Source organism: Aulostomus chinensis, chromosome 3 (genome assembly GCF_037954235.1).
Source record: "Aulostomus chinensis isolate RoL2024-O1b breed Wild chromosome 3, RoL_Achi_v1.0, whole genome shotgun sequence".
NCBI classification, from domain to species: domain Eukaryota; kingdom Metazoa; phylum Chordata; class Actinopteri; order Syngnathiformes; family Aulostomidae; genus Aulostomus; species Aulostomus chinensis.
The window spans coordinates 21,725,223-21,750,565 of NC_141322.1; the positions used below are offsets into that span (position 1 = coordinate 21,725,223).

General features: G+C 41.4%; 5 protein-coding genes across 12 annotated transcripts in view; 1 reads left to right on the forward strand and 4 right to left on the reverse strand.

Moving 5' to 3' along the window:
• foxj3 (forkhead box J3) overlaps nt 1-2,783 on the reverse strand; it is an 83,985-nt gene extending 81,202 nt beyond the window's left edge. For 2 of the 3 annotated variants that reach the window (XM_086199659.1, XM_086199656.1), the window contains exon 1: nt 2,505-2,753. The gene's annotated coding sequence lies outside the window, so the exon portion shown is untranslated. Of the gene's footprint in view, nt 1-2,504 lie in introns of all 3 variants that reach the window. The other variant, XM_086199658.1, reaches the window with a different exon arrangement.
• Nucleotides 2,784-6,447: 3,664 nt separating this feature from the next.
• On the forward strand, nt 6,448-9,239 carry ppcs (phosphopantothenoylcysteine synthetase). Of its 4 annotated transcripts, none has more exons than XM_086200810.1 (5): nt 6,468-6,555; nt 6,838-6,902; nt 7,630-8,155; nt 8,255-8,358; nt 8,656-9,239. In XM_086200810.1, exons 3-5 carry the CDS (start codon nt 7,633-7,635, stop codon nt 8,980-8,982), a joined length of 954 nt encoding a protein of 317 aa, XP_086056936.1. In that variant the 5' UTR covers nt 6,468-6,555; nt 6,838-6,902; nt 7,630-7,632; the 3' UTR covers nt 8,983-9,239. The 4 variants fall into 4 exon arrangements, with proteins under 4 accessions (XP_086056939.1, XP_086056936.1, XP_086056938.1 ...); XM_086200811.1 differs by having other exon boundaries at nt 6,497-6,577; XM_086200813.1 differs by lacking the exon at nt 6,838-6,902 and having other exon boundaries at nt 6,448-6,555.
• On the reverse strand, nt 9,122-13,891 carry utp3 (UTP3 small subunit processome component). Its single transcript, XM_086200809.1, has 16 exons — nt 13,518-13,891; nt 13,152-13,239; nt 12,095-12,151; nt 11,942-11,998; nt 11,734-11,851; nt 11,587-11,655; nt 11,365-11,486; nt 11,118-11,273; nt 10,937-11,008; nt 10,704-10,744; nt 10,512-10,608; nt 10,274-10,408; nt 10,042-10,178; nt 9,902-9,965; nt 9,443-9,550; nt 9,122-9,361 (listed from the first exon to the last, which is right to left on the reverse strand). The coding sequence occupies exons 1-16, from the start codon at nt 13,532-13,534 to the stop codon at nt 9,272-9,274; spliced, it is 1,428 nt and encodes a 475-aa protein (XP_086056935.1). The 5' UTR covers nt 13,535-13,891; the 3' UTR covers nt 9,122-9,271.
• A 106-nt stretch (nt 13,892-13,997) lies between these two features.
• Nucleotides 13,998-20,248, reverse strand: sack1e (scaffolding CK1 anchoring protein E). 2 transcript variants are annotated; one of them, XM_086200814.1, is made up of 10 exons: nt 19,972-20,246; nt 19,145-19,855; nt 18,649-18,795; nt 17,569-17,693; nt 17,039-17,464; nt 16,820-16,879; nt 15,985-16,035; nt 15,657-15,888; nt 15,348-15,566; nt 13,998-14,715 (listed from the first exon to the last, which is right to left on the reverse strand). In XM_086200814.1, exons 2-10 carry the CDS (start codon nt 19,613-19,615, stop codon nt 14,536-14,538), a joined length of 1,911 nt encoding a protein of 636 aa, XP_086056940.1. In that variant the 5' UTR covers nt 19,616-19,855; nt 19,972-20,246; the 3' UTR covers nt 13,998-14,535. The 2 variants fall into 2 exon arrangements, with proteins under 2 accessions (XP_086056940.1, XP_086056941.1); XM_086200815.1 differs by lacking the exon at nt 15,985-16,035 and having other exon boundaries at nt 19,972-20,248.
• A 638-nt stretch (nt 20,249-20,886) lies between these two features.
• On the reverse strand, nt 20,887-24,515 carry emp3a (epithelial membrane protein 3a (MAM blood group)). Of its 2 annotated transcripts, none has more exons than XM_086199662.1 (5): nt 24,139-24,515; nt 22,660-22,766; nt 22,362-22,464; nt 22,106-22,246; nt 20,887-21,381 (listed from the first exon to the last, which is right to left on the reverse strand). In XM_086199662.1, the coding sequence occupies exons 2-5, from the start codon at nt 22,735-22,737 to the stop codon at nt 21,206-21,208; spliced, it is 498 nt and encodes a 165-aa protein (XP_086055788.1). In that variant the 5' UTR covers nt 22,738-22,766; nt 24,139-24,515; the 3' UTR covers nt 20,887-21,205. The 2 variants fall into 2 exon arrangements, with proteins under 2 accessions (XP_086055788.1, XP_086055787.1); XM_086199661.1 differs by having other exon boundaries at nt 24,123-24,511.
• Between the last annotated feature and the right edge of the window lie 828 nt (nt 24,516-25,343).

Consider the following 25,343-nt stretch of genomic DNA (forward strand, 5'->3'; position numbering starts at 1 on the left):
CAACACAGACCCCCACACACTAAAGTCACCATTACGGTAAACTGTGACACATCCTACCATTCATGTAAATGGTCACGGTGATAATAAACAGATGGGCAATCCTCTAAATACTTTCTTCACAACCATTTTATGCTTTCAGTGGAGCTTCAAGGTTATTTTTTTTTTAAAAGACAAATCAAAACATCACAACACACAAACGCTTTCCACCGGAATCTGATGTGTAACAGATCGGTCAAAATCGGTATGCTGAAACTATCTGTATTGTGATTGCAAAGACAGGCCTCTGTGTCAACATGATATCACAGGAAGTGTGATATGTGCTAAAAAAAAATTCTAATCTGGACTAAAATCAAAACTTACATGCACTGATAGCCTCGATCCAGACAGCTTACTATACATCTGCTATTTAAAGGAAGTGTGCTTAAGAAGCAAATGTCTGACCTTTATTTTTGAGTGATGACCTAGCTGTGGGACAGGTTGGGACGTTTAGAAAATGTATCATGTTTTGTTTTTGTCACAACATTTCTAAGCAGTTTTTTTTGGGGGGGGGGTCAAAATACACATTAATATTAAGGCTGGGCAATATGAGGATAATTATCATCCAGCCTACAAGCTCTGCAGCATAGACATCAGGAAAAAAGCAGCCAAACTCAAACCATCAAACTCGCACCTTTCTTTAATACAGATGTGGTTTTGTCTTTAAAATTCTGACCAGAAAACTAGAATGAACTTGGCAATGTATTCACTTTATGTACCATTGCCACAGACCGGTCCCCACAACACTGTAAACCTCTTTCCACAGCCACAAGAATCACGTCAAACAGTATGAAGAGTTTGCCTATGAGAGCCATAGAAATACTGTTACGTGGTCAGAAGAAAGCTCAGACTCAGACATTGCAAGCAGCTTTCTTTTTGCAGAGCACTGTATGGTAGAGAATCACAAAGACGGGAATAGGATCAAAAATGGGAAGAGAAGGAAATACCGTCTGCTTACATCTGCAAAGGCCTGGCCATGATTCACACGTTGACAAACGGAGGTTTACTGCCAAGCCTGAAACACTTCACAAGCCAGAGTAGTGGAAGAAGGTACCACATGACAACAATACCTATATTTGGTTTGAATGTTTTCAAGGATATTTACATTTTAGGGTTATGATTGATTTTGTTTGCAAATGTAGTTTAAAAGTGTTGTCTATTTTCTCTATATGAATGAAAATGTGCCCAAAAGTTAGAAAAGGGGAAAAAAATAAACAATCAGAATGAGTAGATATTTTCATTTGTTGAAAATTCTATTTGAAACATAAAAAGAATCAGGCTGTCCCATTGTATGATTTTACTTGAATAATTTCTTAATTAAAATTTCAGAAAATGTGCCCCATCAAAATATGAGATTACCTATATGAGATTTTGGTCATAATTCACAGCCCTTGTGTGTTAATAATTAGCACCAATTTCCACGCCTATCATTAAAATAACATGCTGACTTCATTGATAAAACTTGCACGAGTTAATCGTGGGAACATTACGAGTTCAGTCATCCGTTGTACAACAAAAACCTTTAGGATAAAACAAGGACACCTTTTTGCGTGGAGGCGCACGCAAATGCCACAGCTGTTAAAAGTAGTAGCATTAACTAATAAGTGCCTGCCCTCACACAACAACTGTGGGGACGTCAAAGACGACAGAAGCGTGCCCTATTCATGTCGAGGCTGCACACAGGACTAAATATCAAGCTGCAGCACGGTTTGTGCCATAACCGGGCTCACAAGGGTACCACCACCAGGGGCAAAACACAGCCGCGGGATCAAACACAGCTGCATTAAATTCACCTGAGACGTGTTTTGCACTTGTTGCGTCTCCAGCCAAATGCAAAAACCTCCGCCGCCTTCTAGGCTAGTTGCACATTTATGTCATCATTTTTTTAAACAATGCACTAACACAGTCTGACCAAAAAAAGGCGATTGACAGACGAGAAAACACGCTGCAACAGCTGTGAGTCAGATACCACCAGAGAATGCAGGAAAGCCAAATGACACTAGGCAGACACTTCAGCGTCTCACACACCAAACAGCTAGCTAACCATAGCTGTTAGAAGGCTGAGTTGGCTCAGTAATGACAGGAAATCCCAAACACACCTCGTCCTGGCCCAGCAGAGCACTGACAACGCTCTGCTAAAGTTAGCAGTCTACCAAAACTGGCTAGCTAGCTGTCAAAGTTGCCCTGTCAGTTGTCACCGGTTGCACGGCGTTGCTAGCAGGCTAACGCAAGAGCTGTCAACTTGGAGAGTTACAGCAACACGACCGGGTGCTGACCATCGTGAAACACTGACTGGCTCTCAGAGGGAAAAGGTGTCCCCACACGCCCGCCACAGCCAGCGGAAAGCTCTATGTCAGGGCCTGTTTACCGGGCTCAATCCCCAGAACTTCAGTGCAGCTCACTTCCCCGTTAAAGTCGTCCATTTCTTGGGCCTTAGTTCAACTTCCATGCCCGTGTAGCTCACTTACTCTGAGAGAAAGCTGCTGTGACGGTGGCTCTCTGTAATCCTCACGGTAGTTTCAGAGTAACTGCCCCCTCCCCTTCCTTCCACCTCCTCTTCTACTGCTATCAGAGACCCTCGGGGAGAATGTCCTGTGCTCCTGACGTTTATTGTCCTGTGCAAAGACCCACCGTAGCTTCGCCGGTGTGCCTGTGGTGCCGTGGCGTCCCTTCACAGCTTCTCTCCCCCTTCTCGCGTTCGCCTTTCTCTCAGCGACCGAGCCAACATCCGGGACTCTCCCCGATTGTGCCCGGAACTACTTTCACATTCGACGGTGCACATGAAGGTTTTTTTTTCTTGTTCTCTCGCCACCCCTGCCGCCACAGAAACTAGCGCGCGGTGAAAGGGACCAGTCCGCGGTGAAGACAGACGCGTGTGTACCCACACATGGACGTGTGTAGGCTATAAATCAGTCTTGTCACTGCCTGTAACCCGAGGTGCCTTCTAGCGGAGTAAGATAAACACAAAGGTATGATGAACTAAGATAAATCAAAAGGTTTAAGGTAGTCAAAGAGAGCATAAGTACTTTCTGGTAAGTCACCCTTAGTGAGGGAAGGGTTTTAGAATTTATAGTGAAAAATGGGGCTCTACAAGTATTTGATAAGTAACCTAATGTTATAGGTCTACTTATGTTCTCTTTAGTATTATCAATTTCCAGGTAAGTTGTAAGAGGAAATTTTTGTTGCGTGACCAAAAAGCCTATTACTGTGTTTAATCTCTTTGCTTAGTAATAAGGCATTAATATAATACAAAATATTAAGCTGTTGTTAGTAGTAAACAATTGAAAACTGCATGTCTATGTAGGGTACAAGTCATCTATTACTGATTATTATAATAAAGTAAAGAGTTAATAAGATACTAGTCCCACTACAGAATAAAAGTAATAATTGATCTTTCAAATATGACTTGATGATTTATTGATCATTTATAATTTATTTTGCCATGGTAAAACCCCTTCCATGTACAAGAAGAAGATGCTGTGTTAAAATATACAAATTTTATATTTAAATACATCCAAGAAATAAAATGAGGAGTGTTGGATAAGGAAACTACAGGCAAGAGCCAGACGATATACTCATGTGGCCAATAACATCATATGGTATTGCCCGATCATAGATAAATATCAGCACATATGATGTTCCATATGTGCTGATATTATTATTTTTCCATTTCATTGAATATAAATCAGAAAAAGAGATGCTTGGAGTAATTTTAAAATATTACATGTTCTGTGACTTTCAATTTTTCAGCATTGTAATTTTTGAATTGTGACATATCCTGACTCCGTTGTATATCTCCATCAAAAAAATGAGATAATTATATTTGTGTGGTCATTGCAAAAAAAAAAAAGTAGACTGATATACCAGTTTTATAATCCCTAATAGTAATACCTGCATAAGCCCCGAGAATTCCGTGTCAGTCAGGCCATCATTAAAATATGTGAAGTGACATAAGTGTTTGGTGCATTGAGATGATATCCACCATTTTGGATGATATAGGTTAAAGTCTCTTCCTCCATAAGATATCTTTGTTGTAAGTGTTCATTTGCCAAATCTTGGGGATCATTGGAAAATCCCTATATTGATATGTCAGTCAAAATATATTTGATTGATTCTTTCTTTCTTTCTTTCTTTCCTTCATGCATTCATTGATTTTTCCACCTGTATAGCTTGGACTCTAGTACAGGCATACATGGTGATACAATGAGTTATGGACCGTGAAATGTCACAGTAGGTTCCAAGTTTTTAAAATATTCTTAGGTTTTAGCACCTAGAATATTTACTGCCATTGACTGTAAGCCGACTAGAGACAGAATGTATCAAAAAGATATTATGCAACTTGTTACACACACAACTGTTGAAATGAAATGGACAGCTTTAACAAAGTACGTCCCTACAAGTAATCCTGTCTAGTTCTCATACACTACCTATTCACTTGCAATCCGGTAACATGGCCCTGCAACAGAATTGCATTGCAATATTGTGACACTGAATTGCTCGATGGTATTATTGATATTTTTGTTGCCGTTTCTAAATGCAATTTCTCAAAAATGTGTGTCCTAACCTTTAAAACGATATCTACTTACTAAGTGTGAAATATTTGTGTGTATTCCTTATACTCAGTAGTCTGAGGATGTCATAACTGTACCACATGCCCACCTGACAAAATATATTATTATGATCTTTAAACTGGCTGGAATCCCTGTAGCAGACCCAGAAAAATCTGAAGGTATTGCATACTTCATCTGGCCTGGGAGCACCTCAGGGTGGCCCAGGAGGAGCAGGAGTGTGATGATGGGAAGAGGGACATTTGAGGTTATCTTCCTCAGCCTGCCACCACCGTCTCCTGGTCCCAGATGAGTGGTAGAAAATGGCACATAGATATCAATATATGTCTGTATGATTTTTACCAAACCATTTTACCCTTTTAGGACTCTATCTCCAGTTACTGCAACGGCCAATAAAAAAAGATGAGATTAAATATCAGCGTCGAGGAAAAGGCCTGCAATAGAAAAATGACTAATATTCAGTGCAGCCTTAAAAGGAACATCACATATTCCTGCAGTGTATTCATTTGATTATTGCATAAATTTGATATATTCTAAAATTTTAGTCCACAGAAAACACTAACTTTGATTAATTTAATTTCTTTAATTCATCTTTAATAACAATTGTAAACAATTTGAAATTTTCAGTCCTGACTGATCTGACATTGAAGCCGGAGGACCACAACTCTGCACGAACTTACATCCATCATTACAGTCCACCATGATTACTCAGACCATTTCTGAACTGGCTCTTTAGTGAGGATAAATTGTACATTTCTATCAATTGTGTTCAGTCGGTGAGTCATGAAATTTTAATGTCAAAAGCTTTTTTTTCTTCAAATCTCCTTGTCTTTTAAGGATGAAAGGTGGTATTAAAATATGTGGCTTTTTCTTAACAAGTCATTTTGGCTTGTAACTTCTCCTGTATGATGTTCAGTCTTTGTTTTAATTTGGATTCTCTGCCATATATTTGTATGTGCTTACTTAATATACTCTTACCATGTGCATTTAATAAATCCTGAAGCAGCTTTTCCATCTACTACTTAGATTTACTTTAGGTGAGTTATTTCTTCTTCGTATACCTTAACATATTATCCGAGACAATGAGGGGAACTGATCTGGTCAACCAGCACGCAACAGCTTGGAGAGCTGTGACTGACAGTGACGGTCTATTGAGCAGTGCAACAGCGCCCCTTCTTGGTTCCTCGTGAGGACTGAAAAAGAGAAATAGTTAAATGACAAGCAAAAATGAGGTCCATTCGATTTTTGCCACAGTAAAGTCCCCCCCCCCCCCCCCCCCAGAAAGGTAACCTTTTACTATTATTATTAATATTCCCTTATTTTAAAATATTACCAAAATCTGAATTGAAATTAAGTGTTTAAACCCTCGCTTCATTCAAGGTAGTAACATGTTTACAAATGTATGACTCATCAAAAATGGATGTTTGACACAAATTGAAATTTGGCTGATCAGAGTGAAAGAGAGCATCATGTCCCAATCAAACCAACACCATTGAGGTCATGTCCAGAAATCATTCTGCTACATACAGCTTGGACGGATTTCACAGAATACTCCAGATTAGGTTAATAAAAAAAAAATCATGCAGATTTTTTTTGTTTGTTTGTTTTTTTTTTCTCTCAAGACACCATGTTGAGTCACAGGGGAGAGTCCAGACATTCACCAGTCACTGAAATTTCCCCTGTGACCTATTTGAATCTGTATGATGATCGTCATGTTTCATAAAGTACGGCAGTTCATACGAAAGTGAGAAAGTAACTGACGCACGACTGCCTCCCCACTTGACTCAGAAATGCCATTGGAAACTCTGGTAATACCGCTTATGGCCACTAGTTGCGCCAACGGCTTTCTCGTGTGAGGAAAACGACAGAAGAAGCCCGCTGCTTTCAGGAAGTGCAGAAGTTGTCAAGCTGTTACTGACTGACAACGCTGTCTGGACATTCGGAATATAAAGTAGGACTTTTCTGCAGTTTTGGTACATTAACTACTATGTTAAAAATATATTGTTTTGTCGCTGTTGATGTGTAATTCATGTCATTGTCAGACTGGCAAATTGCTAACGAGCAACATTTAACTTAGCTTACATGTATATTTTTGCGAAAGTGCACAGACTGTCTCACTTGCGCTGGTCTTCTAACTTCACATTTAGATTACCGTAACCTCTCAGTCAGGACGTATTGATGTTTTATGTCATTGGTAAACTGATCTGAGGAGTCTGGGTTTCCTGTAATCTAGAAGTCACCGGTGAAAGTGAAAGTTTATACCCTCCCCGAGAAACAGAACCCTGCAAGACGAGTAAGGTAATATAAAGTTAGTCAACGTCCTCTTATTAGAAAAGGTCCCTTTTTTTAGGGGGGGGGGGGGGGGGCTTTGTTTTGGGGTTATCATTGTTGATGTATTCAACACATTATTGACAAATCTGCTGTATTAAACTACATGTATCTTAGATTGTTAACTTCCCTAAATGTAACAGTAGTTTGTATTTGATGCTGTTCTTGGTATTTTAATGGATCATTTGTCATTCTACTGAGTAAAGGCCGAAGGGCAAAAAAATAATACACTTCCCATAATTCAATCTGGTGTGTTGGATCATTTTCTGTTGACTGATGTGTAGATCAAAAGCGTACTCCACACAGGATTCAGGAATTACAGATTGTTTAAATTTAGTATAAAAATAAGAATTATAAAATGTCAGGCAAAAATACAAAGTCCATCAAAGCAATAAATAGATTTGATACAAGTAAACTATAAAAAAAACTCAGACTGCATACAATAAAGTGCTTTATACCACTGTAAAGGTCAGTAATTAAGTGAATATACAACCTAAAAGCAAAATCTTTCAGTGATTTCAATGAGAAATGAATTGCATCCCACATAAAATACCTCGTGACTTTGTCAGGGTTTTCTTTTTTAAACTTAAGACGCATCCTTTCAGACCCTCAACACACCAACCTGTCACTCTGGAAACACACTGTCCTTTGTCCTTCATTAATGCTGAAGTAAAGCTGTCGCTGTCACTCTCCCCAGGTGATGGCAGAACCAAGAATATCTTCCATTGATGGGAAATTAGCAGAAGAATTTGCAGTTCCTTCCCATGTAGAGGAGGTCAAGGAGAAAATGGCTGCCTTTGCAGAGCGTCATGTGGCGGAAGGTCGCCGAGTGGTCCTCATCACATCAGGAGGCACCAAAGTTCCCCTGGAGTCACGCACTGTTCGATTCCTTGATAATTTCAGCAGTGGCAGGAGAGGAGCGTCCTCAGCCGAGTATTTCATGAACTCCGGTTATGCTGTCATTTTTCTACACAGGCACCGCTCCCTCTACCCCTACACTCGCATGTTCTCAACAATAAACATGCTGGATGTCCTGCAGTTCACAGGAGACAGAGAATCTGGTGAAGTGGTGGTTAACCAGCAGGTGCTTCCCAACGTTGCCAAGGCACTGAAGCGGTACCAGGAAGTAAAAGAAGGCAGACTTCTCCTCCCCGTTGAGTTCAACACTCTGTCAGATTATCTGCATCTCCTCAAAGCAGCAGCTCAGGCACTCAGCGGAATAGGTTCAAAAATGATGCCTTGCACTTGCAAATGTTGTGAATCTTTGTGTTTTTATTTTGTGTGGGTTTTTTTTGCTCACAGCCTGTTTGTCCTGCTCTTAGGATCCAAGGCCATGTTCTACTTGGCTGCAGCAGTGTCTGATTTTTACATCCCAGCATCTGAAATGCCTGAACACAAAATCCAGTCTTCCAATGGACCTCTTCAAGTGAGTGCCATGTTCCAACACTGTTCAGACAGAGAAGTCTTCAGTAATGACAGTATTTGTTCATGTTAGGACCAGTTTCCTCCAGCTTCCATATTCCCAGATCAGCTTTCGTATCAGAGGCACAAAGGAACATCTGTTTATTATTCCTCTTAGACAGTTGCAGAGTTTGAGCTCTTAATGTTCCAATGTCTTTAAAGTACAGTAATACCTCTTTTTAACAGTGTTATTTTTTCTGTCTTGTATGTTACATTATATAGCACTTAAAAACAACAAAATGTATTACCTTTTGCTCTCCAGCTCAGCATGAAGATGGTTCCCAAAATCCTGTCTCCTCTGGTGAAGGACTGGGCTCCTCAGGCATTTGTCATATCCTTCAAACTGGAGACAGACGCCAGCATCCTGTTGGACAAGGCTCGACGGGCTCTGGACGCCTATAGGCACCAGGTGGTTGTAGCCAACGTACTAGACTCGAGGCGGGGTTACGTGATGGTGGTGACTCGTGACACTCAGGATGAGCTGGTCCTCACGGAGGATGACGTGAAGAAAGAGGTGGAGATCGAGGAGAGGATCGTGAACAACCTTACATCAGCACACGCCCAGTTCATCGCCCAACAGCTGGGCTGACGATAATCCAGCAGATGTTTGATGATGCCGATCACTGTTGCATCTGTTTTACTGTATACTCCCTGTTACATAACTATGCCTTCTCTTCTTCCTCTAAAGCTCTATGTGTCTCTGTACATGGACGATATACAACATCATGGAAGTTTTTAAAAACATTTATTCAATAATCATCAGAAATGTGAGCAATTCAACAATGACTGATAATTCAGTGATCTTTACTACTGTAGTCGCCAACTGTGTAATAAACACTGTGTCAAGACTCCAGCCCGCTGGTCTGGTTCTTTCTCGGTTATTTAAGTTTGACGCTTTTCTTGACTCCGGCGCGAATCCCGGACAACTCTCCGCTGTATCTCGTCTCCTCCCGCCGAACCTCACGGACCTGGTGAAGAAGGGCAGTTGGTCATGTGATTATGAAACACAAGCAGTTGCAGACAATCCCAGGGAGTCTTAGAGTACCAACCTGTCCCTTTCTGCGGATCTTGGCCCGTCTGAACTTTTCTCTGTGCTTGACTCGAGGATTACGGTCAATCTTCTTCCTCTTTGGCGTGAGCCCTTTGTTCTTAGCCATCTGTGGAGTTGAAGAGCCACATAATTAGGACTAAAGTTCAGAAAAGGTTGAGTTACACATGAAATGCATGGTACAGTGGGAGAAACAGCTTGAATGGGCATAATACATTTTTGAAAGATGTATCTAGAAGTCTCTGGCAAGCTCAGAATATTCACAGCACAGACAAGTTGGGGAGGAAATGTTCAGGAGGTAGAGGTGGGGGTGGGGATTTAAGGGGAAACGATCCCAAATCCTGTAAACAAGTGATCCATATTTTATGTATCCCATGACTACTACTCAGACCCTCCAGTAGGTGGCAATCTTGGAAGCCAGATAAATGACACGAAGAAGTACTTCTTTGCATCTCAGTACCTGGTAAGTGATGCCTCTCTTGGCTTCAGGATCCTGCTCTTCCCCATCTTCATCCTCCTCAAACCTGCAATAAATGAACAATTTGTTAGGTCTCCCGTGAATTTTGGTCAAACCGCTGTGAGGGTTTGAATCATGCTCACCCTTCGGTTTCGAGGTCTTTGGTCTTCCTCTTCAATTTCAACCTCTCCTCCATTTCTCTGTAGAAACGTAAAGCCGCTTTCTCATCCAGATCAGAATCTGAATCTTCCTCCATCCCCGCCACTGGTTCAGCTGCGTCCTGCATCCACCACACGTTCATTAGCACATTCAAACTGAGGAAACCCTTCAGGTCTGTGAATAGAAGGGTCTGGGAAAAGCACCAAAATCTCTCACCTTCCCCTTGTTACTGGCGACTCCAGTCTTCTTCCCCACTGCTGGTCTGCTGCTGGTGACTTTCTCCTCACCAGATAGAAGCTTGCGAAACTGCGGTGCGAGCCTGGTGTCTACTGCTGCTAGTTCATTGATGAGCTGCAGACAGTAAGTAAATATTGATGTCTTACACAAATAATGCTGCTGCTGTAAGATGGAATAAAGACATAACTCATTCCTGGATGAAAACATGAGGACTTACATTTCTGTAGGTGAGCAGTCTCTCAATCACAGGATGGCTGTGAGCAGGGATTCGTTTGGCTTTCAGCACCAAGTAGAAACTGATGTTTGTACAGTAGCTGGAGCAGGAAACAACAACTGTCTCAGTTATAAACGACCGATTAGTCTAACCACCAAAATTTCAGCATAATTGATCAACTGAATAAAACCTTACTTGAGATACAGCTGCTGTTTTGTCTTAAGGTAGTCAGCACCCTTTGGCAAACAGGATAAAAGTTATTTAGATAGTCAAAATACACTCGCTGCTATATACGTAGCATCAGCAAGGACATTTTTAATAGCAAATGTATCTGCTGCAGTAATTGTGTCTGAAAGTGTTTACAAATCTTTAAAATTCAACTTCTACTGACAAAAACAAAGCTAAATAACAAAGCCAAGCATGATCACCTTTCCTGGGGGGATCTTTCCATCCTCGACCATCTGCACCAGGGGCTGCAGCTCATCCTTCATTTCTGTAAGCTGCACACGTCACACATTAGCTTTTTTCGTCTTAAAAAAAAGTTCTTTTTAAGTGTGAAGCTGTGTGTGTGTGTGTGTGTGTGTGTGTGTGTGTTTGTGTGTTTTTCACCTTTGACTTGAAGTCCTGAATAAGTTCAAGCAACTCTGGTGATTCCTTCTTCAAAAGTTTCATTCTCTCCTTCTGGGACATCTGTTTCAGGTCTTTCACAATTGTCTCCTCCTTTTCTGCAGGCTTCTTTTCATCCTTCTCCTCAGCAGCAAAGTCCTTCATTTGGACATTGAAATGAAAGAGAATCAGAAAATACAAAAGACTGAATCATTGCTGCGGGTGTGTTGGGGAGAATTTAAAAGAGTACCTGAAAGAAGTTCAGATCATAATCCTCTTCGCTGAGATTTTCAGCCAAACGTTTTTGGATATTTTTAGCTTCTTTTTCCTCCTCTTGTTCCTCTGCTTCCAGCTCCTCCTGGGTTTTCCCTTCTATCATAGCACACATGAGCACAATCAAGCATTAGCCGCACCAACAAGAAGATTACAAATTCCCTCGATAGCACTGCTGTCGTGACTGACAAATGCTTACTTGTGGCCACATAGTCTGTGTCATAGAAGGCCTTCTTCTTGGTGCCCCACGCCATTTCATCGGGGAGATCTACAAAGGACAACACAAACGCAGTTAAACCGGCTGGTCTGACAGGAAATTAACTCAGAGCAAAACCCGACACTTCACCTTCATCCCTCTTCCCCTCTAGATCACTCTCCATGTCTGTCCCCTCCTCCTCCTCCTCCTCCACCACATCATCTTCCTCCTCGTCTGACTCAAAATCATCCAAAGCCATCACTTCCTCCTGCAAAATTTAAATGAATATTATTTCATTGTTGAACAACATCTATTTTCTGGGGGTAAAGTCGAGCAAGCTCAACAAGTGGCATCACACCTCGTCATCCAGGTCGTCCTCGTCACTGTCCATTTGAACGCCACTAGCGAGAAGTTTCTGCGTTGATAAAAACAAAACAAGCACCTTAGAAGTTTTGAAACAACAGCAAAATGCTTTTTTTTTTTTTTTAAAGCTGAGAGGATGCAAACTTACTGCAATCTTCTCATCGTGAAACTCGTCAATTTTGTCCTTCGTGTACTGTGCAGATTTCTGAAGGGAAGAAATGAGAAGTGTTCCAAATACCAGCAACACCCCAAATACACATCCCAGCCCTGACAAACATCTAGTTCACTTTAAGAAAATAAAAGATTTAACAAAAGGTGAAATTATTTTCCGTCAGGGACCACAACGCTTGCCTCTAGGACACCACATCCCTTGATATATTGGGTGTGTTACTAGATTTTTAAGAAAGTTTTATGAGCGGTACCGATACAAACAATGATTGGACAGGAAAAGGTCAGTTTATTTTTCATTCTGTGGGATAAAGTGTCAATCTTTTTCGCTTGGGCTCTCATAAAGATAGGTCATTACATCTGATTTCATAATCTGCTCTATTGGGCGCTCGTGCACCTGTCTTTTTTTTTTTCTTTTAAGTTGATTTTGTTACTTCCTAATTAATATGTGCTGTACATAATATGGGTTTTTGTAATCATAGAATTTTTCATCATGTGCAATAAACTGAACTAAACAATATCAGATAAAATGAAGAACAGTGATAAAATTTCAAGTTCATTGTCCAAGCCTTAATGGAAAAACTTAACAGCTCCAACACTATTAGAGGCAAAATAGACTGAAATCAATACTAGTTTAAATAAATAAAACATATTAAAAATATATAATAAATCTAAAAGTGAGGTGATAAAATACTGCAGTTTTTTACTACTAATATGAATAATAATTACCAGGTTAAATATAAGCAATACTAAACAATGAAAAACACTACCTTTTAATAGAAAAGAGAGACAATAGATCATTTTAGTTTAAAGCCAGGCTTATAAGTTTCCATTTTCAGATTTCAACACTTACAGACGCTCCAAGGGTAGAGAGGAGCTCAACCGGACCCTAAAACTGACAGACTTACACGTGGATTGTTGCTATCAGCTAGTGGGTTCTGGCACACAGCCTAACTGAAACATGCTCTTCTTGTAGGGTTGTAAACCTTAGTCAGGTAAGCAGAACTGAAGCTGAGCTCTCTCTCTCTCTGTCTCACCTTATCAGGGACAGGCATCCCCCTGTAGGCTTCAGGGTCGTCTTCATCAAACCTCTCTGCTTTGTTTGGCCTCTGGACTTGTTTACCCCTGAGTATACAGAGACAGAGACAGAGGGTATTTTTTTCAACTCTCTTCTCCAGTATAAGGATTTTTGTTGCATTGCAGTACAGCTTAACGTCTCCCAGCATTTCGCTGCTGGTTGTGAAAAAGAATTTCATGAATGAGAAAAGGATACGTTGACAAACTTCGCAGACATTCTCGTAAAATCGAGAAAACTCAGCGCTACTGTGGGGACATGCTTACTGTAGCATTCACGACTGAGCCATGCACAACACACGCTGGTTTTAGCTAAACAGCTAACTCACCTCTTCCCTCGCGCCATTTTAGGACGCGAACAAAATTAGCTTGAAAGACGAAATCTGTTTATACAAGTTTAGTGTTGTTAGCGGTGCTTAAATCCGTCAGTTAAAACACATTTCCAGACGTCCCCATGTGATGGCTGCCTTCTTCGATTTAAATGGCGGCTCACAAAGCAACATAGGACACTAATGGCGCCATCTGCTGTACAGGAGGGTAAAGCTTCAACGTTTTGGTGATTAAACGTGGACTTCCTCGGTTACATGGGCGGCATGGCTCAGACGAAGACTGGAAACCAAAGGGTCGCTTGTTCGATCCTCACTTCCCCCGGTTGCCATATCCAAGCATCCTTGAGCAAGGTACTGAACCTCTAATGGTTCTGCGAAGACTGGTAACCCGTCTAGGGTGAACCCCGCCTTCTCGCCCAATGTCAGCTGGGATAGGCTCCACCCCCCACCCCCAACGGATAAGCAGCGTAGAAATGAATGGATGTATGGATTTATTGGTCACAAACACAATATATGCTTAGTACAAGGACAGAAGAAGATAAAAGTGCACCTATTAATGACATTTATACCAATATTTAAAAAAAATCAAAGTATTTTTTGCATCAACGATACCAATTTTAACTAGAAAAGGAAACTAGCTCCATAAATTTGGCTTCTTGTAGCCAGCTGGCAACAGAGGTATTAAAATTTTCTCTGATATTTATGGATATTAAATTCATTTCTTCATGATATTTAAATAAATCCCTACTGATAATGAATGGCGTCAACAGAATAGTTTTAATTCATTTGAACATGTCCAAAAGATTCAATGTAAACAATACACAGTAATCATCAAATTCAGAGAGACATATAACATGTAAAACTGATGTGCATCCATTTCTCTCCAGGTCACAGCATGTATCTGGTAGTTGGGGTCATTAACACTGCAGTTGTCATAACAATCCACTGCTGGCAGCTGCCTTCCTTCAGTTACAGAGGATGTTGTTACAGATTCTATTTCTCATCCATTATTCATTCTTTACTCCTCTTCGTCTTTATTTTCTTTGATAGACCTCCAGTTTGTATTAAGGGCATAACTGGAGCTACGAGGCCTGTCCCTGGGAAGAAAGGTTTTAGGAGTTCTATACAATGAAGACTTTATTTCGTCGTTCCTCTTCCTCATCAGGGTGAAAGCAGGTGTCAATTCCAGGCCAAAAGACTGCCAAGGAAGCAGAGATCAACATCAAACTACTTGCATGTGTCTATTTCAGACATTTCAGCATTCAGAATATCTCCAGTATTCATAGACTCATGCTGGTTAGTCTATCAATGCTTTAATGCTATTAAAATGTTTTCTTGTAAAAGAATGAAACCTAAAAAAGAAAAATGTTTTTACTTATCTGCTGACAACTCAACTCCACAAGCAGGACAAAATCTGTGGCTTCACTAACCAAACATTGACTCAGCATTTGGTGTTTGTATTTGAGTTGTCTGGGAATGGTTTTACTCCTCCTCTTAGAATAATAAAAAAAAATCACCTTGACTGTCGCTCTCATAATAAAAAAAACAACTTGTTCTTTGTTAGGGGGCGGGGGGGTATACATCCAGCTCCTCAGTGAGTTCTGCCCCCTCCACAGCTGTGTGTGCTCACAGCATTTCAATGCAGCATTTTCAAAGGAAATGTATTTAAATTCACCGATCTAACTGTCAACAGCCCCCCATGTTCAGTGCCAGAGGCAGAAATTTTAGCAGTTATACATCTTCATCTTCCATCTACTGAATTCCAGAAGTGAGGGGAAAATCTCTGGGAGATATAAACTTTGTTTTTACAAAACACATGTACACACTTACACTGATGTTGAGCCTCGGTCTTGGGACTCTTTTCTCATCTTGATCTTTATCTGTGTTGGATACACGGAGGTCCAACATGGACTGGCTCATTTCTGACATTGCAAACTTTGATCCTCTCCTGAGTTGTCCTGCTGTACTCTGCTGAGGATGGATCCTCTTCATAATATCACTCAGAGAGCTGAAACTCTCCGGCTGGGGCACCCTCAAAATTAGAGGCTTCTGTGGGAAGAGAAACGGGTCAGAACCCTCAATCTCATGATCTACACATCAGTATTAACTCTACAGTAACAGCAGAGGCTCGGCACTTACTCTAGAGGATGGTGTGTTCTCCAACCTGGAGCCAGTTTTATCCTCGCTGGTCTCCTCCACCAAAGAGGGCTCCATCCTCAAGCCAGATTTTCGTTTCGTAGAGGAAAGTATAATCATATTTTGCTGTGACTCGACTCCTCTATCATCAGGCATAGTTGTCCTGTCATCTGAAGCGGTGCTGTCCTCTTCTGAGAGCTGCTTGGAAATGGCTTTTTCTATTTTGCGCTCCACCCTGCAAGAGGGGAAAAATAAACACCATTTTCCTTTTGAGCGTGTCTTTTTTAAAACATTTAATAAATCTAATCCCTTTATTTTCTTTTTTTCTTACAGTTTCATTATTTCCGGAGTTGGGGAGTATGTTGGGGAACTCTGCACGTTGCTGTCAAAATAATGACAATTGCATAAAAGAGTGAGCATAAACCATGACTAGAAACACGAGGCCCTTTTCATGGCAAAGAATTGGATTTTCCCAAGCAGGAAAAGATGAGATGTACACATTGTTATTAAGAATGGCTCCATTCCAATATTTGCTCAGTAGGTCAGGAGCATACCCAATGGAAGAGCCCTGAGTCTGGCATTCTTACAAGGAATATGGCCATTATTAAAGCAATTCTCCAGCCAGAAATTGTATTTTGCCATCAAAGTATACACAAATGGCTGTCTTGAGCTCACAAAGACATTTTCCCCCCTGCATTACTTCTTTGTGACTTCAGAGTGCAGAAAGAACAAGTCACGTGTATTTAGCTTGTAGCTCTGCGCTACAATGAACTACTGCCAGACTGAAAGTGTTAAAATAAGCTTTCAGCTCAGATAAAAATGTTGGTGGATTACTGAGCATACTACTGGATAAAGAAGATTATACCAAATGATGCGCTTGAGAGGTTTTAAACTGACATTTTTGTACAGTTTAGCTTCAAGTTATATAAAAATTACTGGCTCAATCTGCTTTCTGGACTCAAAAAGAGAAAGTGCTGGAGGAAAAATGTCTTTGGGGGCCTGAAGAAAAATGTTCATTGAGCACCTGAAAGACAAACAAAATTCTTTTTGGGTGAAGTATCACTTTCATGTTGTTTATTCTACCTTCGCATTTCAAGAAGAAATGTCCAACATAAAAAGAACCTATACTTAAGTATTGTGTAAAAATAAGTTGTAACGAAACTCACTTGGAAGCTCTTGATTTATCTGGAACATTGAGTGTCACTGGAGAGGTTTTCTCATACAGCCTGTCAAACACACCAAAAAGAGTTAAAACTTGTCCTGAAAAAAGAAATACGTAGCTGAAATTGTTCTAATAGTGACATAAATAAGAAACCAAACCACTGCGTTGAACTGAAATTTATAGATAGCATGCTTGGTTCAAATGACTTAAGGTTGTTGTGTACCTCCTTGTAGCTCTTGTCTCATAGCCGTTTAGAGTAAAACCGTCCGTAACGCGCGTCTTTTTATCAGCCAGCATGTGGTTGTGTAGGGGTGTTTCCTTTGCTACGATGTCTTCCTCTTGATCAGGAGGGTTGAGTGGGAAGCGCTGGATAACACCCATGGCTTCCCAGTCCAGAGGGGAATTGATTGGGGGGGAAGGAGGGTTGGCAATGTCATACTTCAGGGGGAAGCGTTTTGGGGAACTGTAATCTGTCAAGTCTTTTAGCTGATGAGTGACATCCACGTGGGTGCCGGCCACCCTCCACACTTCTGGGACTGGGAATGAAGCAGCGAATAAGATTCTGAACTCCTTATCAAAACTGTCAACTATTGAGCCACTGAGGACAGTGATGAGTTGCCGGTGCAGATGAGCATCACTCCACGTGAGGCTGCAGAGTGTGAGGATAACCTGTTAGATCACTCTCACGGAGCTTTGTAAACAAAAAAACAAAAAAAACAACAACAACAACAAAACAAAGAAGTAACTGCTTACCTGTAGCTGCCATGAATCACTGTCTCTAAATCCACCAGAAGGAATTTGTCTTTTAATTCCCCGGCCACCATTCTCCCTGTCCTTGAACAGAAGGTTTTACCTCCAAGAACGCGAACCACAATGTTCTGCAGATCGCATAAAAAGCTCAGCTCAGGATGGAAGTGGACATACTTGTGGATGTAGATGAGCTGTAGTGTTACTAGTGAATACTAACACGCCAGCAGTGACAACGCTGATGTTCAGCAGGTTAAATCGGGGTCATTCCTGGGGGGCTATGTTTCTAACATACTCTGCACACAGCGTGCATTGTTTCTTGCATACTGTGTAGGTGCAGTAACGAGTCTCGAAACGCGCTAATAAGTCAGTAATGTTGATCAGCGGGATTATTGAATGGGTTTTTGGATAAAAATTACCTGAAATAACACCTGCGGACTGAGGTTGTTGTTCATGTTAATCATCATCAAGCCAAAATCCAAAGAGGGAAAGTCAGTATATCATCATGTAATCACCAGCATACATTGTTAGAGAACAGCGCTCTAGTAAGCCATGGCTGCAGCCATCTTAACACACAGTTTTAGCTGTTGGAGCGGAGCGTTTGTTGGGCTAACGTGCTACTGTTTACGTCCTGATTGAAACACCATTACCATGAAACCTGGAGGGCACGTTCATGTTCAGAGAATGAAGTCAGTGTTCCTATATTTCAGGTACACCATTCGGGACTTTTTTCCATGTTACTCTCCACATCGTGCAGCTTTTTCACCCATTTGAAGAAACACAAACAACATTGAATGTTGTGCAACCAGTTTCGCAACAGTACGAGAGCAACAATGTGCTCCTGAATGTACAAGAGACATTCCTGACATAAGTATACTGAAGTAAAAAGACATGGTGTAGTTTACGAGATACCTCTCCCAAGTGCATATATGCCGTGTGTCAGGTTTTTAATAACACTGATGTCCTGTTAGACTCAGGTTATCTTGGTTAGAATGGCATCTCTGGCATAACTGAGTCTGTATTCTATGTTGTATTATTTCTAGTTAACTGGCGCAAAAATGTGTGTATTTGCAGGAAGTAACTCACTGGATGCCCGAGCCTGTTGAGTGTGAAGTTCTCCTGCATGGACCTTTGGTTCAGGATGATGTAAACTGGGACACCCCGGGAGGCTGTATTGTGTAAATCTCCAATTATCGTTCCATCTGTTAATTTGTCCGTTACAATGGCAATTACCTGCACAGTAAAAAGGGAAATGTCACCTACCATGTAATTAGACAAATTAGTCAGAGAGAGAATCAATTTTTCACTTTCGGTGATACTGCTGATTAATATTCAGATGAAATTAGTGATATAATTGACCTTGAGGCAGTAATGGAACACTTACAGTACATCAGTCACCAGAGGTTGGAACAGCAAAATCACGATGGATTCTCATTATCTAACCTAGCATAACCTTACCAACATAGTTAATATACTGTCAGAAAAACGATGTACCATTCTGTTGAATTTGTACTTCGATAAAGTACTACCATACCACTGGTATTATAAAACTTTTTTTTTCATCTGTTGATCATTTACATACTTTGCAGGCCTTTTGCAAGTGCCATCTGATGATCTCTCTGACGGGTGCTTCTCCCTCAGCTGGAGGACTCGTGTGGACTGTAACGCTCCCCTTCCGTGGCCATGGGAGTTTTTCAGGCCAGCCCAGCTCTAAACATGGAGCTGGTGTGTCTGAATGGGACGGAAAGTAGGTGGAAGAGAAGTCCACTGCCTCTGAGTGGTGTTCTTCTTTATTCTCTTCTTCCCTTTGAAACTGCGGCTGTCTGAGGCGAAAATCCTGAGCCCAGCTGGTAATCTGGCTGACCTCTTCAGGAGACAGGAAGCAACCTGAGCACTCGGTGCCGATGGAGCTGTAGAAGGCCTCTGGACCTGCACTCAGGAGTCGCTCCACAGCTTGGCGCTCCTTCTCAGAGTAAAGGAACTCCGGGGAGGATGGAATCACTGGCAGGAACACTGCATTTTCATCCAGGCTCTGCTCTTGAGAGTTCGACATAACTGCAAGATGCTGTGCTTGTAGGAATAAGTGCTGAGTATCACAGAGTTTCAACTACAGACTGTGGGAATACCACCATTCCAGCACATGTCACCTCCCCAACTTCATGACTTCCTTCCTCCAGCAAAGAGTCACAGTGTTTCCCATGTCGGCAACCAGAAAGTCATCAGATAGCTTGAGGATGAGTGTAACTGAGCTCTACTCCAAGAGCAGCAGTTTTGCAGCAGCCTCGTCTCACAGCTCATGTTGACAAAAGAAATAAACCAACGATTAGAAGTGATCGCTGTGCTTTTCTCATCTGTATAAAATCCACTTCAATTAAAAAAAAAAAAAAGTCTGCACATGGTGAAACTCACCTCCTGGGTAGCGTGTCTTATCTGTAGTCAAGCTCTCTGAAACAGCCGTATCCAAGGGTCCCCTCCCCTGAATGTCATCTCACTCCTCCAAACACTTCCACTCCTTGTTGCTGACATTTGTTTCAGATTGTTTCAGATTCCAGAAATTCTGTGCAGCTGACAGACAGTCACAACTCGACTCCTCTGAGACTCACTGCTCAAGTGTGCGTGTTCAGTTCCAGGCTCCTGAGTCTGGTTCAAACTCCTTTAGGTGTGTGAGGAGAAAAATGTCGCCACACGTCCTGTATTTGAGAGGCCATTCACTCACATATTTTCTATTTGTACTGGTCCAGCCTGACAGGTAGGTTTGTCAGCAGGAAGAGCACGGTACGAATCTACCATGTCTACAGGTGCAATCACAGACTTAAAAAAAGAATTCTTGATTTTTTACATTCATATCCTACTTTGAAGAAAATATTGTTGGCACACTTACGGCATAAACAATGAATATCACAGAACAATGAGCGATTACATAGAAAAAAAAAAGGCACACCCTTTGGCAACCCCAGCATCAAGGTATGTGTTTACACCCGCGCAGTCACACATTAACCACTTAGTACAAAGCAGGGCTTACGTAGATTTACTCAGGCGTTGATTTTATTTCAGTATCTATGGATGCAGTACGTGTTGGGGGGCATATAAAGTTGAATATTCCTGAATCAATAATTATGTTTGTATTCGCTTCATTTTTTAAAAAAAAATTGTTGTTGTTTTTTTGAGTGTATAACTTAAGCAGCGTGAAGGTGTTGGGCACTTCACTGCATGTACAACCTGTTAATTCATGCTTATGACTGAATCCTCTGAAAGTAGCCTTCAAAACCCCCAAAATAATCTTCACGTGTTCACATAACACTGCTTAAGAAGTGACAACACACGCTGGGTATTGTGTTTTTATGAAGTAAACATAAATATATACAAGAGAGAAACATACGCACTGATTAGCAAATGTTTTTATGTCAACATCCATCATATAACAAGTGTCTCACATGCATAAATACCACCATGATGATATGATGCTCAGCATGCTGCATGGTAGGTTGGACACTATTAACAATGAAAACAGACTGGTATGAATTTTTTCAGCCTCAGTTGTTTGTTTTCAGGTTTCCTGATACCTGCAGTGATAAAAAAGATCAGAGTATCGCTCTGTGCTACGTTTCAGTTTTTCTCTCTTTTTTTTCCGTTTGTCTTTGGATCACTTCTTCTTGCGCAGGTGGACATACAGGACTCCACTTATCAGCAGGAGGGGAACACACAACCATGCCAGGATAAAGCAGTAGCCAAAGCGTCCTTTCTGCAGATCCCTGGGGTCGTTTAAGATCTCCTTTCTGTGGAAGGTGAAGATGAGGCTCGCAGCAAAGTCTGTGCAACCTGCAAGAGTCACAAGCGTTCAACGGTCATCATGCATGTAAGGGATTCATAAGAATACTCCTTTTTTTTTTTTTTTGGTCAAACAACTTCTTCTCTTAAAGGAGAAGACTGACATTATTTTCTTGGCTCACTGTTCGACTGAAGACAGAACATATTTTTGAAACGGTCATTTTAAAAAAAAAACACTTAATGATTGTAGTTTTTAGTGAAAGTACAACTTTGCAGATGGAATCCCCAGGAAATACTGCCCATGTTCAAGGTAGTGAAGGACCAACTCAAATACAGCAGCACAAACAAGACAACAGTTAGTGAATTAGTTCATTGTTGCTTTTGATGCTTTCCTGCATTTCTTGATGAGTGAATGAGACACAAGGTTGTTAAAACCCTGGACCTCTATGAGTGTTGGTAGAACTGCTGACAACAAACCTGTCAATGTGCACGTCTGTCATACAGAAGCTGAAATGGCTGTGCTTGTAATGACCTTTTCAATGATGTTATGTCATACTGATAAGATGAAGCTCATTTTCTCAATAATAGGTTACAATCAACTCATTTTCTTGAGATTAAAGCATTACAAAGGTTATTAAAAGTACAGTACGGCCTCTGTACAATGTCAGTTGATTTACTAACAAAAAAATCTGTATCTGACAAAGAAATGACATTAAAAAGGTTCTATCAGGCCAGTGCTATCTGTATATAGAATATGGAGAGAGCATGTAAACACCTGCAAAGGCCTGACAGATGCCTGTGAGGTAGAAGAGACCTCCTGTAGACATGGTGAACAGCTGACCCAAGAACACCAGGAAGGAGATGGAGGAGAAGACCACTGAGAGGACCATGAGAGCCTGGACCGACTGCAGCCAGTCTGAGAAAGTGTCAGGCAGCAGGTGTAAGACACAAGACACCAGAGCAGAGCATGCAAGCAAGCTTGGTAAACAACAACAACAATAATAATGATAATAATTATGATAATATAATACCGCTTTCACTGGTGGCAGTACACAACCAGGTCTCTGTGGCGTTATCATGGAAGCAGTTATACCAGAGGTCTGTGATTTCTGTATCATCCCAGATCCACCAGGACTGTAGGCAGGAGGAAAGTTACTACACGGTCATGTCACATCAGAAATAATGCACAGAGCTGATGTCAGTGACTCAGAATGGTACAAAAGTGCGGATGTGTGTGTGTGTGTGTGTGTGTGTTTTCATTTCCCCTCTATGACATATAGCTTAACAGTGACCTCTGCTGAGCACCAACACAAGCTACCACTACCTCACCTTCTCCAGAGTTGCGATGATGAGCATGGCCAAGGTGACCAGATGCAGCACAACCAGGGAGATGAGGAGGCAAACCATGGCTGCTTGATGACGAAGTGCCTGGGATCCTGTGTACAAACAGTGATGTCATCAGAACTGTAATGAGATATCATAAGAAGTCAAAGTAACAAATGTTTTCGTTACCGTTGACAACCTGCTCATTACCTGAACCCACACTGAAGGAAAAAAAAAGGCATCTCTTTAGCTCCTTTCCCCCCACTCAAAACAGTAGAGGTCTTTTGTTCTTTAAGTCAAATCATTTTAACGACATAAAAGATAAACAGCAACAGTGAGATTCAGTCCTCAGGTATGTAAGTTTGGAGTGAATCGCCATATGGAGGTCTGACTCCCTGCCCTCACTGTCAGTGTTTAACAGCTTCCCTTTCTTTCTGTGCTGTTCTAGAAGCTAGACAGTGGACCGTCTGTCTGCCTCTCGAGGAAACTTGAGCACTGTCATCGCGCTCCCTAACATCTGGCCTGACAATCTCTGGCCTGTTTATCAGAGGGGCTTCACCCCGTTTGGCTCCTCAGTCTCTGAGGATTACGTTGCAGCACCACAACCCTTTAGTAAACAAGCATCTCCTCTAAAAACCTGGAAACGCTCTGCTCCACTGTTGGGTCTTTCTTCCTGAAATCCCAAGAATAAACTGCACTATGAAGCACAATCAAAAAAGCACCCATGGCAACTGTTCTTGTAGCAATGCCGTTGCCAGGGATGACGAATCTTCTCTTGTTTCCATCAGAAACGTGTGTGAGTCACTGAGGGGAAGTGACTTTATTAAGTAAGACTTCCTTTTATGATCCAGCTCATCACAATAATCTTAAAAGAGAAGATACAGTAACCACAACGATACTCCTGAAGCGTTCATTGATTTTTTTCTGGGTTTTTTTCTACAAAAATGATGACTATTATAAACTGTGGAATGTATAAATAAAATACATTATCATGCATCTCATTGCCTAAACTTTCAGTCCATTATATGTGTTTGTGTGGCCGGACAGAAAAAGCGATGCCAGATTTAACGTGATAAATAATTCATCTTCAAATGTAGGCGCATGAATTAAACTCCCTTTTCTACATCTGTAAGAAACTAAGCAGTAATGAGTGACGAGCAGTTCCCCCACACCGTGTGCGTCCCTCTCACTCTGATCTGTCCAAAGACGGAAACCACTTGCTGTTAAGGAGAATTCTGAGCTGCATGTGTTTATTACCTTCTCCTACATCTGGTTTATGTCAGTTTTAGAAACCTGGTGCAGACTGAACTGATGTGACGATCGCAATCGTCGCAATGGACTCAGAGACTCCTCGTCGTATTAAAGGACGTCATTGCATAATTTCTGCATGCATCTAATAAACTCTATGAGTCACATACATTCCAGACACTCCATTTTCTCACACATCTCTAAAAATGTTTTGCTCCTACCCGTTCACTTCGGTACCTCGGAGTCTGTAAACTTCCCGTCACTTCTTGATGCTTTCTTCCTTCTCGCTGTATCTTTAGCACCCAAACTTTGGGCAAAGAGTTGAGAGGAAGAATGTGCAGAGATATAGGAGGAGTTCACAACACCCATTTCCTCTTACTTTCCCTGCCCTCCCCCTCACAACACTGTGGTCTGGACCAGCTCACCACCCAAAATAACATTCCTTTGGACCTGCGCAAATACAGGGACTTTTAGGAGAAGCAGTACAGCAGAGAACCAGTCAGTGCTGACATGTGGAAGAAATCAATGACGCGAGGATTCAAAAATCTACTACATGAACACATCTGTAACATAGTCAAATGTGTCGTCAGATTTTGTAGTACTGGTACCACATCATTCACACACACTCATTCTGTTCATGCAGCTTGTCACAAGGACCACTGCATCACGCCCACGACAGGGTGTGTGAGTGTGTGCATGGGGGGGGGGGGGGGGGCGAATGGAAGGCCGGAAATAAGGGATGATTACTCTCAACTTTTCACTGTAAACATGCAGGAAATCTCAGACCACCCGAGAAGACACATAATTCCCAGTCAACATGTCAGAGTGACATTTACAAAGAAAAGCCTCTTCGTAACATGAGGGGTTCATTAACATTCACCAAGAAGAGACCAAACACGAGCAGAACAATGTTAGAAAAGACATAAAAACTTATTAAAACATGACAAAACCCTCATTCAAATCTCAAAATACGTGGATGTAATAATTGCGATTACAGTAAACAATTAAAAAAAAAATCAGAACCCCACTGAAAAACACACTGCTAAGAAGTTCGTTTTCAGGAATGCCGTTAATGTTCACATAGGCAGAAGAAGTAATCAACAGATAACTGGGCAGAACTATGAATCATGACACCTAGACGCACTCCAGTGACCTTTAGTTGCTCTCGGTTGTAGTGAGAATGAGCTGAAGGACCTCAGGGTGAGGGGCTGTGGTGTGTTGTTGCATCCAAGTAGGCTTGAGTTCAATACGCAGCATTTAGCAGCTGTTAGTCAAGTTGGGGCCAGTCAACCACGTCTGATGCTGCTGGGTAGTTGGATCTGTAAACGTGTGACGTGTGTTATTTGTCACAGGTTATTTCAACAGGCTATTAATTCAAAGAAGTGGTGCAAAAAAAAAAAAAAACAATTCTCCCTGAGCAGAAGAAGACTAGAAAATGGCAG

Coding starts and splice junctions, on each gene's coding strand:
- ppcs (XM_086200813.1), top strand. CDS start 7,633: ATGGCAGAACCAAGAATATCTTCCATTGATGGGAAATTAGCAGAAGAA. Junction 8,156..8,254: donor TCAGGCACTCAGCGGAATAG/GTTCAAAAATGA, acceptor TCCTGCTCTTAG/GATCCAAGGCCATGTTCTAC. Junction 8,359..8,655: donor CTTCCAATGGACCTCTTCAA/GTGAGTGCCATG, acceptor TTTGCTCTCCAG/CTCAGCATGAAGATGGTTCC.
- sack1e (XM_086200814.1), bottom strand. CDS start 19,615: ATGTCGAACTCTCAAGAGCAGAGCCTGGATGAAAATGCAGTGTTCCTG. Junction 17,694..18,648: donor TCAACAGGCTCGGGCATCCA/GTGAGTTACTTC, acceptor TGCGATCTGCAG/AACATTGTGGTTCGCGTTCT. Junction 17,465..17,568: donor GTGATTCATGGCAGCTACAG/GTAAGCAGTTAC, acceptor CACACTCTGCAG/CCTCACGTGGAGTGATGCTC.
- utp3 (XM_086200809.1), bottom strand. Junction 10,609..10,703: donor AAACAGCAGCTGTATCTCAA/GTAAGGTTTTAT, acceptor TTCCTGCTCCAG/CTACTGTACAAACATCAGTT. Junction 9,551..9,901: donor AGAGAGGCATCACTTACCAG/GTACTGAGATGC, acceptor TCAACTCCACAG/ATGGCTAAGAACAAAGGGCT.
- emp3a (XM_086199662.1), bottom strand. CDS start 22,737: ATGGTTTGCCTCCTCATCTCCCTGGTTGTGCTGCATCTGGTCACCTTG. Junction 22,247..22,361: donor TACTGCCACCAGTGAAAGCG/GTATTATATTAT, acceptor ACACTTTCTCAG/ACTGGCTGCAGTCGGTCCAG. Junction 21,382..22,105: donor CATCTGTCAGGCCTTTGCAG/GTGTTTACATGC, acceptor TGACTCTTGCAG/GTTGCACAGACTTTGCTGCG.